Below are 14,716 nucleotides of genomic sequence, written 5' to 3' on the forward strand. Positions count from 1 at the left end.
TGTGCACATGCTAATGATCTGTGTAAATGATATTAAACGTTTATTGTATACTATTGGCTGGGGAGAGTTCAGGCTAAAGAACCAATAGAGTCTCAATGACCTGGAGAAGGACTGGGCGAACTGGTGGACTAATTGGTAAAATTGATAATTTCTTTGATGCGTGCATGTTTTAAAATAGGTAGACATATGTGCATAAATCCCGATATATACAAGTAAGTCCTACTTTACTTTTGCATGTAAAATATATGCGCATATATTTTTAAAGTAGGTAGGAAAAGTATGCACGTCAGTGCATTCATATATCGTTTCAATGCATTGCATGTATTTGTGTGTAAGCCTTCATACGGATGTATGTCAAAGGGTAAAGATATGCATATTAAACGCACGTATATTATACATACAGGTTATAAAATGCTATGGTAAAACTATGCACTATAATGTCTATTTGTTTGAAAGTTATCCTCGTTTTTTTTTATTCTTAATTCCTTTTGGAATATTTCAGTAATTATCCTTTCACTATGAAAGTGTAGAGCATGTTGTGTAGATCATTGAAACAAACTCCTACAATACTGCATTATGATTTGTATTTTTTTAGACAGCAGAATGTGACAAGTGTACGAGGATGTGAAGACTTTTAGAAGGCACAAATTATCTGCCTTGCTTCCATCTAAAAATTGGCTACAAGATCTGCGAATACAAAAGTGCTCACATATTTTGCAGCAACATAGGGCTGTTGAAATTGCCCCCATTGAGGTTTCATATACCAGAAAAATCTTCATATTTAGCCAGTATGGAGCCTATAGATATGAATCTGTCCTTGTTTATTTATAGACTTTTGATATTTCGCCTTTTATGAAGAATGGCCTCAAGGCATATTACAATAATTAAAAGTAAAACAGACAAAATGCAGTTGAGATAAATTACATTGGTGGCTGGTTCTACAGTTGACATAGGAAATCCAGGATATATAACTTCAAGCAAGGAATTAGAATAGGAGGAATGGGTAATAAACAGTAAAAGATGTAACAGTTGGCAATAGTTGACCAAAAACTCAATTATTTTCTGTGGAATGCCAGAACAACGCATATTTCAGCTAAACTCAAAAATACTTTATATTACACTAGAAATAAATAAGAAACAAACATAGGCAGCATTTTTTTGCAAGACACAATTAAGCTGCAAGTAATTGAAAGGTTTACAGGAAATTTCAACCAAAAAATGTTAAGACCTATGCAGTGATCAGCCTAAAATAGTAGAGGGGGAGCCATTCGGACATTTCCAAGGCATCGAATAAAACTAGGTGAAAGACTGAAGTAAGACACATGTTTGGCTTTTAACGTTTTACTTAATAAAGAACATCAGCCTGGAAAAGGGGCCCAAAAATGCTGTTTCCTTGGAAGCTTTAGATGTGGGTTGCATGTTGGGAGGCATTAAAGCTGACAGCTTGTATTGCTATAAAACAAACTTGCATGGCTGGTGATGACATAGTTTGTGTGTTTCTTCATTGACTTTCATTTATTCAAGTTGGAATACAAGCTTTGTGCATTTTGTTTCTGTGCTGTGTCTGGATTTTAGTGTAGATTTTAGTTCCAAAATTAAAATAATTTTCTAGTAGTGTGTAGAGGAGCACCGACGGCTCTTTGACACGCTGGAGCCAAGTAGGAGCAGTGGGTTGGTAATGATAACATTTTCTGTTTAGTATGTGCTTTTGTAAACGTTCTCTGGAAATGTTTGTGTGCGTGTATTCACTTTTTTACTTGTTCCTAAACGTCGTTCATTAATCTTAACTTTGTGATTGCCATAAAACATTTTAATAATTTCTAGGCCGATAACAGGAAGAGGTACAAGGAAGAAGACAATGAGATCGCCGATGATTTCAAAGCAGCAGAGCAGGCCTGGCTTAAACACAAACAGCTCAATGAGTCCATCATTGTAGCACTTTTCCAAGGCCAATTCAAATCCACAGTGCAGTGTCTTTCATGTCATAAAAAATCCAGAACTTTTGAGGCTTTCATGTATTTGTCTTTGCCACTTGCATCTACAAGCAAATATTCACTGCAGGTAAGATAATTTAGATGAGAAATTACTTTCTGTTATTTTCTGTTTTGCCCTAGCAAATTTCTCCTGCTCTTTTGGGCTTCCAGCTCAATCAGTACCCATTCCTAATGGGGCTTTGATGCTCTATCTTCCACCTAACCCTGAGTTTTAATCCTCTTCCCCCCCCCCCCCCCCATATCTAATTAGGGGGTGTAGAGTCATTAGTGCATATGTACCATCATCAGTGTGAAAAAAATGTGCCATGGACCACCAAAGTGAAGGTCAGTTTCCAACAACCACACAAACTCAAAGAACCACTGCTGTTCCAAACTTGCTTCACATCTACCATGTGTGAAAATAATCATCTGGTCACTAAGGGGATTTCTGGAACATATAGTCTTTTAAATAAAGAACTTAAACTGTCCTATCCACATATTTTGAGTTGGGAGAAAGATTTGTATTGTGAGTTGGGTGAACGGAGATGGGATTTATGTTTTGCATTTGTTTAAAAGTGCTTCTTAGCGTCAATAGTAGAAAACAGTAAAAAAAAAATACTATACCGATGGTATCTCACACCTACCAGATTATATTTGTTGTCCCCCACCTTGGATGAGTCCTGTTGGCAAAACTGTGGTTGGGAAGGTACCTTTTTACATACGTGGTGGGCCTGTTCTGTGATAGCTGGATTCTGGGATGATGGGTGAGATTGTGGGGACCACTCTTTTTCTACAGATCCCGTGTCTTGTTCTGTTGAATATACCCAATTTTGAACATGAGTCTGAGATGGTCCCATTGACTCTTCACATAATCTGGGCTGCTAGATAGGAAGTGGCCTTCGGTTCCGCCTCTTCAGAGTTATTCAGCGCTTAGCCCGGATTTATTATTTAAATTGGCTCACTGCAATCAAATTTAGGAAGCTGTTTGCGCTTGAGAAATTATGGCACCGATATGTATGTATGGGAAAAGAAGTGCTAAATTGCTGGCCTGTGAGATCTGTGAGGATGTGCAGTAATGCCTCAGGGTGGGGAAATACAGATAAGGAAAACACTCATGAGTCTTAGTCTTCTACCTGTGTAATATGTTCTGTCTTTGGGCCTCAGATGATATTGATATTTTTTAGGATGGCTAAGTGTACAAGAGGGGTGACAGGTTTGAATTGATGGAGTGGATTTTTGTATTGTTTTCCAAGCAGTGCTTTGTAATACAATTTCAATTAAAAAATAATAATAATAATCAGCTGCAGCAAGTACAGCTTTTCATCGTGGTTTTGTCTGTTTGGGTTTTAGTCTTTGGGTTTGTCTGCCATTTAATTGGTTTTGTCTCGCCACTTCTGCCAGGACCACTGAGCTGGTAACTTTCCTTCCGCTCTGCACAGTTCCAGCTTCCTGGGGCTTAGGGACTGAAGTGAAGTTCCTTGTGAAAAGGCAAGGTGTTAGACAAGTTATATGGGCTAATTCTCAAATGGCAGTCATGAAAGAGAGAAGCATCTAACAAACTGGATCACTTTGTTTTCTCTGTTAACATCATTCCCCCTCGGGTTACCTTTTCTTTGCTCTGACAGGAGGATTCAAAAGAGCGGCTGCTAACAGGGGTTGGTCTTGTTTTGAAAGATAGTGCACCTTTTTTTTTTTTTTTTTTTTTCTTCTGCTGAATTCTTGGGGAGGGGAAGCTTCTGGGATGTGGGCTGCTGCTGATCCTTCCTGCTGTAAAGATTGAGAGAGAGACAGGGTGTGAGACACTTACAGACTTAGGGGAGCAATGCAATGTCATGCGCGCAGAGAACGGGTAGCCCAACTGGACGCTGGTTTTTTGAATGCACGCACATCCCCTGTCTTGGGCGCTCGATGTAATACTCCAATGAGCTGACACGCTAAAAGGGACATGCAGTGGATAAATTGCACATCACTAGCGCGTCCATGGCATCGAGCGCCATGGGGAAGTGGCTGTGCGTAGGTAATGAAAACGGACACTCAGTTTCCGAGCATCCGTTCTCCTAACCCGTTCTCCTAACTCCTAACCACACGGGTTAGGAGAAATTGACTAAATTGAGCTTCCCTTTTCCTAACCTGATCCACTGTCAAGATTCCCGCCCCCCCCCACCGCCATGTTCCTCCTGCTTAGCATCGCAATGATATTAAGTAGGAGGGACCACAGAAAAGCTGTATTTTTTGCTTTTCTGAGCCTAGCTTGGGGTGCCTCAAAACTTAATGCCAGCCCAGAGCAGGTGTTAATTTTTGAGGGTTAAAATGTGCGCGTCGGGTGCACATTTATTTATTTATTTTTTCATCCGGGGATGGGGGGAGGTACTAACTAATTTCTCATCAACATGGCATTTGCATTTGAGTGCTGTTAGCTACGCACCGGTATGGACGCGTGTTTTGGACGCAGTTATCCCATATTGCATCATCATATGTCTAGCGCATCCAAAACGCGCATTTAGCAGCATGCTGAGCTCAGCACCCGATTTTACATCAGCCCCTAGGACTGGGAGCTGGGTGAGAGACAGAGAAAAATGATTTTGATTATGTGACTTTGAAGAGTTGTAAGTTTAATATATTAAAAACAATTAAAAAATATTAGTTGTAATAGACACCAGATGTGTGAAAGTGCCTTACTTATGTGTTCACTCTGTCCTACAGTATTTAGCAAATGCCTTTTATATGATTTTGCCATTTTTGTCCTGAAGCAGGGCATTGTGTACATTGTAACTTTCAGTTTTCATTGCAGCCCTGCTCTGGCCCACCCAGCGCTTTAAACTTCACAACACAAAATTGGGCTGTCTCTAACCAGGCCCTCTGGAACTGCCCTCCTTCCTCAACCTTCCCAAACTGCTTCCCCCTACCCCCTTGTAGGAGGGAAGGTACCTGTCTCTTGCTGGATTGCCCATCACTTTCAAAATGGTGCCACTGTTTCACACTTTGACCATACATGCAGTCAGTGTTAGATGGCAATTGGCACAATTTTGATAGGAATGAGCAAGCCAGCAAGAGATCAGCACCTCGCCTGCTTGCGGAGAGGCACAGAAGCTATGTGATGGTTGGATGAACAGAGTCTAGGCAGCGTTTGTTGTGGGAAGGGAGTTTTCTGAAGAGGCTGGCATGCCGACCTGTGATGTAGGGTTGGCACACTAGCTTTTCTCCCCCTCCTTTCCCCCCCTCCCCCCCCCCAAATCTAGTATCATTAACTTCCTCACTACCATGTGACTGTGATAAGGTCAAAACATTTGTTAATAGGAGATATGAACTTAGATGTTCATTATTCCCCTCATTTAAATAATTAGCATATGCTTAATTTGTTTTTAAACCACATAACTGCAGCTTTTCTGGTGCACCATCAGATTAAGCAGTCTCCTTTCTTTTGCCAGTGTGCTTTAGCTCAGCCTTTGTAACAATTGTTCATTGCTAGGGGCCAGAGACCACCCAAGTACTCCAAGAATGACCCCTAGATGTCATAGTGCAGTGACACACTCCCTCTCACTGGGGACTTTTAACCCTGGCTAGCCAAAGAGCAGAATCTAGATTCAGAAAAGAAATTGAGATATCCTATATGGCAGAACTTAGCACATTCTCTCTTTAAATTTACTATTTCAGAGATAACATTGTACTTCATTTTTTATGCTATGATTTTCACATACTCGTGGTGGATAGGGTACAATTTATAACAATTGAAATGCATTTGCTCTCATAAATCTATGACCTGTGTAGTATTTTATATAACTTGATGAATTTTAAGCTTAACTTTGAAATTAAATTACTAAAAATGTAGAACTAATATACCTTTCAGAGCTTCAAAACTTAATAATGTATTTGTTTTCTAGGATTGCCTTAAGTTATTTTCCAAAGAAGAAAAACTTACAGATAACAATAGATTTTATTGCAGTCATTGTAAAACTCGAAGAGATTCATTGAAAAAAATAGAAATTTGGAAACTCCCACCTGTTCTTTTGGTGCACTTGAAACGGTAAGACAAATTTCAATCTAACATGGAATAGACTTAGTTTTTGGGTACTTGCCAGGTTCTTCTGGCCTGGATTGGCCTCTGTTGGAAACAGGATGCTGGGCTTGATGGACCCTTGGTCTGACCCAGTATGGCATGTTCTTATGTTCTTAACACAACTTTTAGAACAGTTAAATCCAGAGGAGCTCTGCAAATGTGTTCCATTCAGAGGATCTCCTGTACCATATTCATCAGGCTATAAAAGGCATCATGAAGAATGGCCTCCATAGCCTGCACAGGAAGGGCTCTGCCAGTTCTGAAGTGCCAATCCCCTCTTCCCATGGAGCCATACATGAGACTAGACTAGGCAAGCTGCCATTCTTATAAACAAAATCACTGGCCATATCCATAGTCATGACTTAATGGAGGAAGAGTCAACATGGTTTTGAAAAGAAGTTTAGATTTTATTTTTATTTTTTTTGAAGGTATAAATAAAGGTGAGCCAGTTGACATAGTGTATTTGGATTTTCAAACTGCATTTGACAAAGTGCTCCATGAGAGAATCCTCAGAAAATTACAAAGTCATGGGATAGGAGGCAGTGTTCTGATGTGGATTGGTAACTGGTTAAGACCGGAAATAGAGGGTAGGCCTAAATGGTCAGTTTTCCAAATGGAGAAAGGTTGTTAGTGGAATACCACAGGGATTGGTATCGGCCTGTGTTAGTTAAAATTCATAAATGATCTGGAAAAGGGAACGACAAGTGAAGTGATAGATTTGCAGATGACACAAAATTATTTAAATTTTGTTAAAATGGCAGTCAATTGTGAGGAACTGCAGAAGGACCTTGTGAGACTAGGATCCTGGGCAACTGAATGACAGATAAAATTTAATGTGGAAGAGTGGAAAGTAATGCACATAGGGAAAAATAATCCTGGCTATGGGTACACAGTGCTGGGTTCTATATTGGGAATCACCACACAGGAACAGGACCTTTGGAGTCCTTGTGGACAGTGCGTTGAAATCCCTGCCTCAGTGTGCAGCAGTGATCAAAACAAATAGAATATTAGAAATGATCCAAAAAGGAAGAGAGAATAAAATGGAAAATATATTGCCTCTGAATTGCACCATCGTGCGACTGCACCTTGAGCATTGTGTGCCGTTCTCGTCACCCCATTTCAAGAAAGACGTAGCAGAACTGGAAAAAGTGCAGTAGAGAGTGACAAAAATTATGATAAAAGGAGATGGAACATTTCTCCTATGATAAGAGGCTACTCAGGCTAGAGCTCTTCAGCTTGGAAAAGACAGCAGAGAGGGGACATGATAGAAGCTTATAAAATCACGAGTAGAGTGATTATGGGTAAATAAAAGGGGACATGATCAAGGCAACTAGTATAGTGGAGTTTAAAGAGGTTTGGAAAAGTTCATAATGCATTATTAGCCAGGTAAATTAAAAAGGTTATCGCTATCCCTGGGAGTGAGTAACAAGAATTAAATCTACTTTATGAGATTGGCCAGGTTCTTGTATCTTAAGAGACAGGATGCTGGACTCTATGGACCTTGGTCTAACCCAGCAAGGCAATTCTTATGTTCTTATGTTTCTTGCCATACTATTAGTTTGCTCCGCTGCTTCTGTGTTCTGTTTTATTGGTACAATGCATCTACTTTGTTTCATGCTGACAGGAACCAGGACTTAGGACCTAACTGATGAAATTATGGGTGGGGTAAGCTACTTGTAGGTATTTCCTTATCCCCAGAGGGCTTACAATTAAGCTGGTGCCTGAGGCAGTTGAAGATGAAGTGACTTGCCCAAGCTCACAAGAAGTTGAAAAGTTAATTGCTGGTTTTCTTTTTTGATAATTACAAATTCCTAGCGTGTAGCCAGATGGACTCAGGACCAGTGGGTTATGTGTTCCTCTGCTAGCAGATGGGAGACAGAGTCAGATTTCAAAGCTGATGTCCTCCTAGATATCCCCCTGCTCAGTAACTCTCCATCTCCTAGCAGATGCGGACACTATCCCACACACTAGCACAGTGTTAGGAAAATTACTGCAAGAAGACAAAATTTACCTTAAAGAAGATCGAGCCCCGCTCTCCTGCGGTGATACCGAAGGATCCCTCCCCCAGTTGAGAATTCCTGAGGTGATTTCCGATATCCCTCAGAGGTGTGCCTTGAACTGTACATGGGGGATCATCAAACGAAATTAACATGTTGCTAATTCATTCTGTACTTTTTTGTAGATTTTCTTATGAAGGAAGGTGGAAACAGAAGCTTCAAACATATGTGGATTTTCCATTGGAATCTCTTGACTTGTCACAGTATGTTATTGGCCCAAAGAATAACCTTAAGCGATACAACTTATTTGCAGTATCAGTAAGTAATCTTAAAGAACTCAACTGATAAGTCTGGAGCTATTTTCTATATTGTGTTTCATGTCAAACTCTCTCAAAAATTGTCTTAGTCGGAAATGTTGCAGTAACATTGCCGTCAGCTGCTGATTTAATGGGAAGCACTAAGAAGCTGCAGCCTAAGACAGTCCCCCTATCCCTGTGAGCAATATGCCTTCCTGCAGACTGTAGCTAGGGATTCACTCGTGTGAGGACTACCAGCCTGCTCGTCGTGTGAGAAAGCAGAGTTGCTTTACCTGTAACAGGTGTTCTCCAAGGACAGCACGATGTTAGTCCTCACAAAACCCGCCCGCCACCCTGCGGAGTTGGGTTTCTCCTATTTTTATTTTAATTAATTCTGTGTTTAAGACTGGAGAGGGACCACATGTGGACGCGTGGTATAGGGCATGCTGGGCGTGCTCAGTTTGCCTAGTCAAAGTTCTAGGAACTTTGACATAAGTTTTCCACATTGGGTCTCCATCTGATGTCACCCATATGTGAGGGAATACCATCCTGCTGTCCTCGGAGAACACCTGTTACAGGTAAGCAACTCTGCTGAAGACTGGCATGGGAGAGATGCCAGCCTCAGTCCTACAGAAAGCAATTCTACTATTTTTGTACCAGAGACTCATACCAGAGATTGTGGTTTCAAACCCTTCAACCTTTACATCAACAGCAGTTTCAAAAACAGACCGTGTAATAAAGAAAGGCCTGAATTAAAATCTGCTCAGCAATGAACCCAAAAACCAATACTTCATGTTTGACTACAAGCAATCCTTTTCAACCAAATACCTTCCAGTGGGGAGAAGGCTGCAATTTGTCTGTCACCACCAGGGACCATTTGGTCCTAAACATTATTTTCAGGGTGTACAGATTAAACTTCCAGACCCTTCTGCTTAATGTTTTCCCACTCTACATTGGATTGCCAGGGGACAGTTGCCCATACTAAAATAAATGCTGACCTCTCTGCTGTTGGCATATACCATAGTACCAGTTTCAGGAGCAGAGAGGAGCAAGGGATTTTACTCAAGATACTTTCTAATACCCAAGAAATCCAGGTGATTTTGTCCTGTCCGGGACTTACGACAACTAAACACTTATCTCAAGAGGAAAATGCAAAATGAATGCTCTTGCTATAATTCTTCCTCATTTAGAAATTAATAATTGGCTAACCACATTGGATCTCAAAGATGCATGCATGCATAATCCTTTCCAGCCAAGCCACAGGAAATATCTCATATTCCCACTAAACGACAAACAGTTTCAGTGCAAAGTTCTCCCATTTGGCCTTTTGGTACTCCCAAGGGTATCCATAAAATGTCTAGCAGTGGTAGCCCCCTATATACAGAAAAAGAACATATCAGTTTTTCCATCCTTAGCTGATTGGCTAATATGGAGCATATCCTTAGAATCCAAAATATGTGCAACATTCACAGTTCACACACTTCTCTCACCAGAGTTTGTCCTCAACTACAACAATTCCCATCTAACACCATCTCCATCACCTGGCGTTCATAAGAGTGTGATTGGGCAGCTGGCTACACTCACAACCCAGGAGACTGGACAAGTTCTTTGTCCTGCAGGACTTTTGCCTTTGAATTGAATTTTCCCGCGATCCCTGACTAGAGGGGAGGAGCCGGAGGGCATTACAAAATCGGCGTCCTTGCAGCGCAACGCCTAAGCCGCGTGCGCCCAAGGGGGGGCACCCGGCTTTGCCCGGAGTAGCTCGGAAGTGATCTGAATTGATTGGGGAACCAGCTGCCAGGAGTCCATTGGTTAACAACAACGGTAGACAATACTGCACTGATAATTGCGGACATAACTCTCCCGTGAGTACTATACAATAATTTTAACTTTGCTTGTTGTCCACTAAATTATATATTTCCTCTCTGGGATGCCCCATACAAAGAGGAAAGCTAAAGTTAAAGCTTCTTCATCTACACCAAAAGTGGATTCGTATCAAGCCCGGATAGAGGATTGTTTCGCATTAACACCATCTTTAGCACCAGCTGGGGTCGTGGGAGGATTCGGCCAGGAGCAGGAGCTGAGCCTCCAGATAAATGGAATATCATTAAGCCCTGGTGCTCCAGCTACACCTGCGCCTCCATCCGGTATGGGAGAGAATGTGACTCCTAACGAGGAGTCCTTGATAAAAAAAAAAAAAACTACGTACATTCCATTAGGTGACCAGAGGGGAACAGAAAGTTTATCCTGCTCCCCGGTGATCCCTGGAATACAGGGCCCCAGGAACCAAAAATGATGTCCCCCATACTTAAGGATGATATTAAGAAGGCTCCAATGGAGGAAGGAAAGGTGGAGACCCAAATGGGAACAATAAGTGGAATTTCAAATACAAGACCTCAAAAGTTTACTTTAGAAGAGATTGGGACAATGATATTGTTTATGCAAACATCAATAAGCAAATTAACATCCAAGGTTCATAATGTTTTGAATAAGAATGTGGAAATACAAAGCAAAATAGAAGAATTAGATAAAATGACAAATGTACTAGAAGGGAAAATTGTTGAGTTGGAAAAAGTTCAAGTCAATTTATTAAGATCAGAAAAAATGCAAGCAGATAAATTGGAAATGTTGGAAAATCAAACTAGGAATCTTAATCTTAGAATATTAAATTTTCCCAAGACTAAATTGGCACCTCCAATGGATCTGTTTAAAAGCTATCTAATCAATATATTAAAATTTTCAGAGAATGCTTTACCCACTATCTCAAACATGTATTATGTTCCCCAATCACAGCAAACAGAAAGGCAAGGTCAAGGAATTCAGCCTGATGTTGATTTAAATTTGAATCTTACTCAGTTCTTGGAGAGTTCATTTGAAATGACCATAGAAAATAGAGCTATTTTAATAGTGCAGTTTGCTTTCCAGACAGAAAGGGATTCTGTACTAAGAATGTTTTTTAGATATAAGAATATACATTTTATGGCCAATATATCAGGATATTTCCTGATATAGCTCGCTCTTCACAATTGAGAAGAGAGAAATTTATGTCCATGAGACAAGAAGTTATTGATAGAGGGGCAAGATTTATTTTAAGGTTCCCCTGCCACTGTTTGATTATACATCAGGAATCCAAATATTTGTTTAATCTACCGGAACAACTCAGATCCTATTTGGATTCCCATTCCTAGAAACTCCATGGTGAAACAGTGCATTTAATTAATGGTATTTTTTTTTTTCTTTTTGAACTGCTTCATTTGACTGTTGTTACCCTTATTTTGGACTCTCTTTTCCTATGATACACATGGTTAATAAAATTACAGAACAATAGTTTGTACTTTAAAATTATGCTATATTGATGATGATTTTCATTTCTGTAAAATTTGACCATGTTAAGATGTTAAAAGTAATAAAAGTTAAATTAAAAAAAAGAAAAGTGTGATTGGATCCTCAAGCACAGGAAAGCCTTTCTTCCTGTTCAAAGAATAAACAAGCTAATACAATTAAGTTCACTTCACAATGAGAGATATCAGTATCTGCATAAGAAGATATATGGAAATATTTGGTCACATGGCAGCCACAGTTCTTGTAACTACTTTTGCATTGCTGCACATGAGAAATTTACAGTGACATCTAAAACACCATTGGCATCAACATCCCCCAACCATTGTCATGCAAGATACCAATCTCACATCCCCTCATGCACACTCTCAAATGGTGGAGCCAACTACCCACAGGGACCTACCTTCCATCCTCAAATACAACAGTCTTGTAAGAAATTGTCTTGTTTCATGTGAACAGCATGAGTAGCGTTTGGTATGCTGCTTATAGGGAACAGAGCTCTGAAGTTAAACAGTGATAAAATGGCATGGAAAAATGATGGTATATACGAGAAAATGAGCTAATGGAAGTGGTAGGAAAAAACCTATTACTCTGTAATTTGCAAGCTCCTTTGGGCACGGAATTAGCTGATACTTTGACAGAAGTGCACCAAGTGGGTAGCAGGTCATTGAAAATGTAGAGGTACTGAGACCTAGGTGGGACTTTGTTTCTCAGACTGACTGACTGCCGAAGTAATGTGTGTCTGTGAAAGAAGAGATCAGCTTTGCTCTTACAGGCAAAGAATATCTCTGAATCGACTGGGGACAGGATCCATGTTCATCAACTGCAGTTTTCTGTTTCTGCAGTATTTTGTTTGTAGGTGGGAGGCAAGAGAGAGCCTTTTGAAGGCTTTTAATTTATATCTGATTTGGAATCAAATAAGGGGAGTGACTTTTCAGGAAAGCATACACTAGTTTCTTGATGAATTTGCTGACCAGTTTAATTTCTCTTACACAGAATCATTATGGAGGGTTGGATGGAGGACACTACACAGCCTATGGGAGGAATGCTGCAAAGCAAAGATGGTTTAAGTTTGACGATCAGGACGTGTCTGAAATTTCAACGTCATCTGTGAAGTCTTCAGCTGCATATATTCTCTTTTACACATCTTTTGAACTGCGAGCTGCTCATATAGCCACATAAAAACACCCTTGGTTAGAAAACTGGTTACGTCATAAATGCTGAACAGAGACTGCAAATGCATAGTGAATATGCAAGATGTTACAGCTGTATGGCTACATAGAGAAACTACTTAACATAGTTGCTGCAGTTTCTCTGCAGTAGTGTATTTCAGTTCAGTGACATTTTAAGGGTGTAAACGGACCAAGAACACTGTAACTGAAATATATATAAGAAAGCATATCCAGTATTTACTAATGTTTCTCAATTCTCTATGCTCCAGCATTAAATTATAGCCTCCTCTTTTGATGTGTATCAACAAGTAGAATGTCCTGATCTACATTTCCTGAAATTCATGATTATATGTTGATTTTCTAGTCTACTGTTATGGCCTTTTCACCTTTATAACCTTAGGCTTGATACTACTGTGAATATTCTAAAATAATATAAACAGGTAGGAATGTACATACTGATTGCCTAATTGCACACTAAAAGTATGTATATATCAAAACAGTGCTCTTTTTGTGAGATAATCTATTATAGCTCAACAGGTTGCTTTCATTTAACAGTTCATGCTAAGAAAACCTGCAGTGCTGAATTCCTTATGTCAAGCAGAGCTGTATTTTTCTGTTGGTCTTTTGCAAAACTTGTGCACTCAATTTTCTTCAGAATAAATTTTATCAGATTGTTTTTTCTTGTTAGTACTTTATTTTGTAATTCAAATGCTGGGCAGAGATGTCCAGGTTAATGTTTTTTGCCACCTGTGAAATCCTATTTCAATTTTTTAAACTTATACCATTAAACTCAGTTACCTTAAAAACTACCCAAAACTAGCCGCTTTTGTTTTAAAGTAATTTTCAAACACACATACAGGCTAAAGTCTGCAGGTATTTTTACCCACTGACTATCCAGAATTTTCAAAGCAGATTTATGCGCATAAATCCACTTTGACAACTCGTAGGCGTGTGCAGAACTCTCCACAGTGTACATGCAGAAAGTTACACTGAAGAGCAGGTATAACTTTTTGTGCCTGTGGATTTTCATGCATAGTATACCCATCTCCATACCGCCCCCTCCTCTGCCCCCCGGAATGTCTATTTACTATGCACTTAAAAGTATGTGCTCAGTTGTGTTCTGGGCATAATTTTATGCACATACCTGCCAGGGCTATTTCCCGTCGATAGCAGGATGAATTAGCCATACTGTCATGGGATCTGTCAATCAGATCCGGGAGGCGGAGCTTTACCAAGCAGAGATTTAGATTTTAGCTATCTTCGGCGGACTACCTCAGCAGAGAAAGCCTAGATCAAGGAGAATGGAAGCTGTCGACCACAGCATTCCAATTGATAGTAAACCGTTGGGGAACACCAACCATGGACCTTCTGGCAAACCGGTCCAAGTACCCAGTTTCTTCAGCTGCAGGCGGGAACCCCAGTCCCAGGGAATTGATACCCTGGTACAGACCTGGCCACAGGAGACTCTTTTATATGCCTTCCCACAGTGGCCCCTATTGGGCGCGATCATCCATAAGATAGAACACCACAGGGGACCAGTACTTCTAGTGGCCCCAGACTGGCCAAGAAGACCATGGTATGCAGACATGCGAAGACTGCTGACAGGGAACCCCCTGCCGCTACCTCCACACAGAGACCTGCTCCAACAGGGACCGATCCTCCACGAGGATCCAGTTCAATTCTCTCTTACAGTCTGGCCATTGAGAGGACTTGCCTAAGGAGAAGCGGATACTTGGGGGCAGTAATTGACACCCTACTCCGAGCACGCAAGTTCTCCACATCCCTAACAATCATAAGGATTTGGAGAGTATTCGAAGCTTGGTGTGAGGACCACACCACGCTCGGTCAAAATTCCTGCGATTTTTTTTTTTTTTTAAATTCC

The 14,716-nt window shown here is 40.4% G+C and overlaps 1 protein-coding gene across 1 annotated transcript; it reads left to right on the forward strand.

Moving 5' to 3' along the window:
- Positions 1-1,686: 1,686 nt before the first annotated feature.
- On the forward strand, positions 1,687-13,510 carry LOC115082345 (ubiquitin carboxyl-terminal hydrolase 8-like). Its single transcript, XM_029586582.1, has 4 exons — positions 1,687-2,061; positions 5,855-5,997; positions 8,213-8,345; positions 12,659-13,510. The coding sequence occupies exons 1-4, from the start codon at positions 2,014-2,016 to the stop codon at positions 12,842-12,844; spliced, it is 510 nt and encodes a 169-aa protein (XP_029442442.1). The 5' UTR covers positions 1,687-2,013; the 3' UTR covers positions 12,845-13,510.
- Positions 13,511-14,716: the final 1,206 nt, after the last annotated feature.

Source organism: Rhinatrema bivittatum, unplaced genomic scaffold, assembly GCF_901001135.1.
Source record: "Rhinatrema bivittatum unplaced genomic scaffold, aRhiBiv1.1, whole genome shotgun sequence".
In the NCBI taxonomy this organism is placed as follows: Eukaryota; Metazoa; Chordata; class Amphibia; order Gymnophiona; family Rhinatrematidae; genus Rhinatrema; species Rhinatrema bivittatum.

Excerpts from the sequence above, each read along its gene's own strand:
- LOC115082345 (XM_029586582.1), top strand. The coding sequence starts at position 2,014 with ATGTATTTGTCTTTGCCACTTGCATCTACAAGCAAATATTCACTGCAG. Across the intron at positions 5,998-8,212 it reads CTTTTGGTGCACTTGAAACG|ATTTTCTTATGAAGGAAGGT; the intron begins GTAAGACAAATT and ends ACTTTTTTGTAG. Across the intron at positions 8,346-12,658 it reads ACAACTTATTTGCAGTATCA|AATCATTATGGAGGGTTGGA; the intron begins GTAAGTAATCTT and ends TCTCTTACACAG.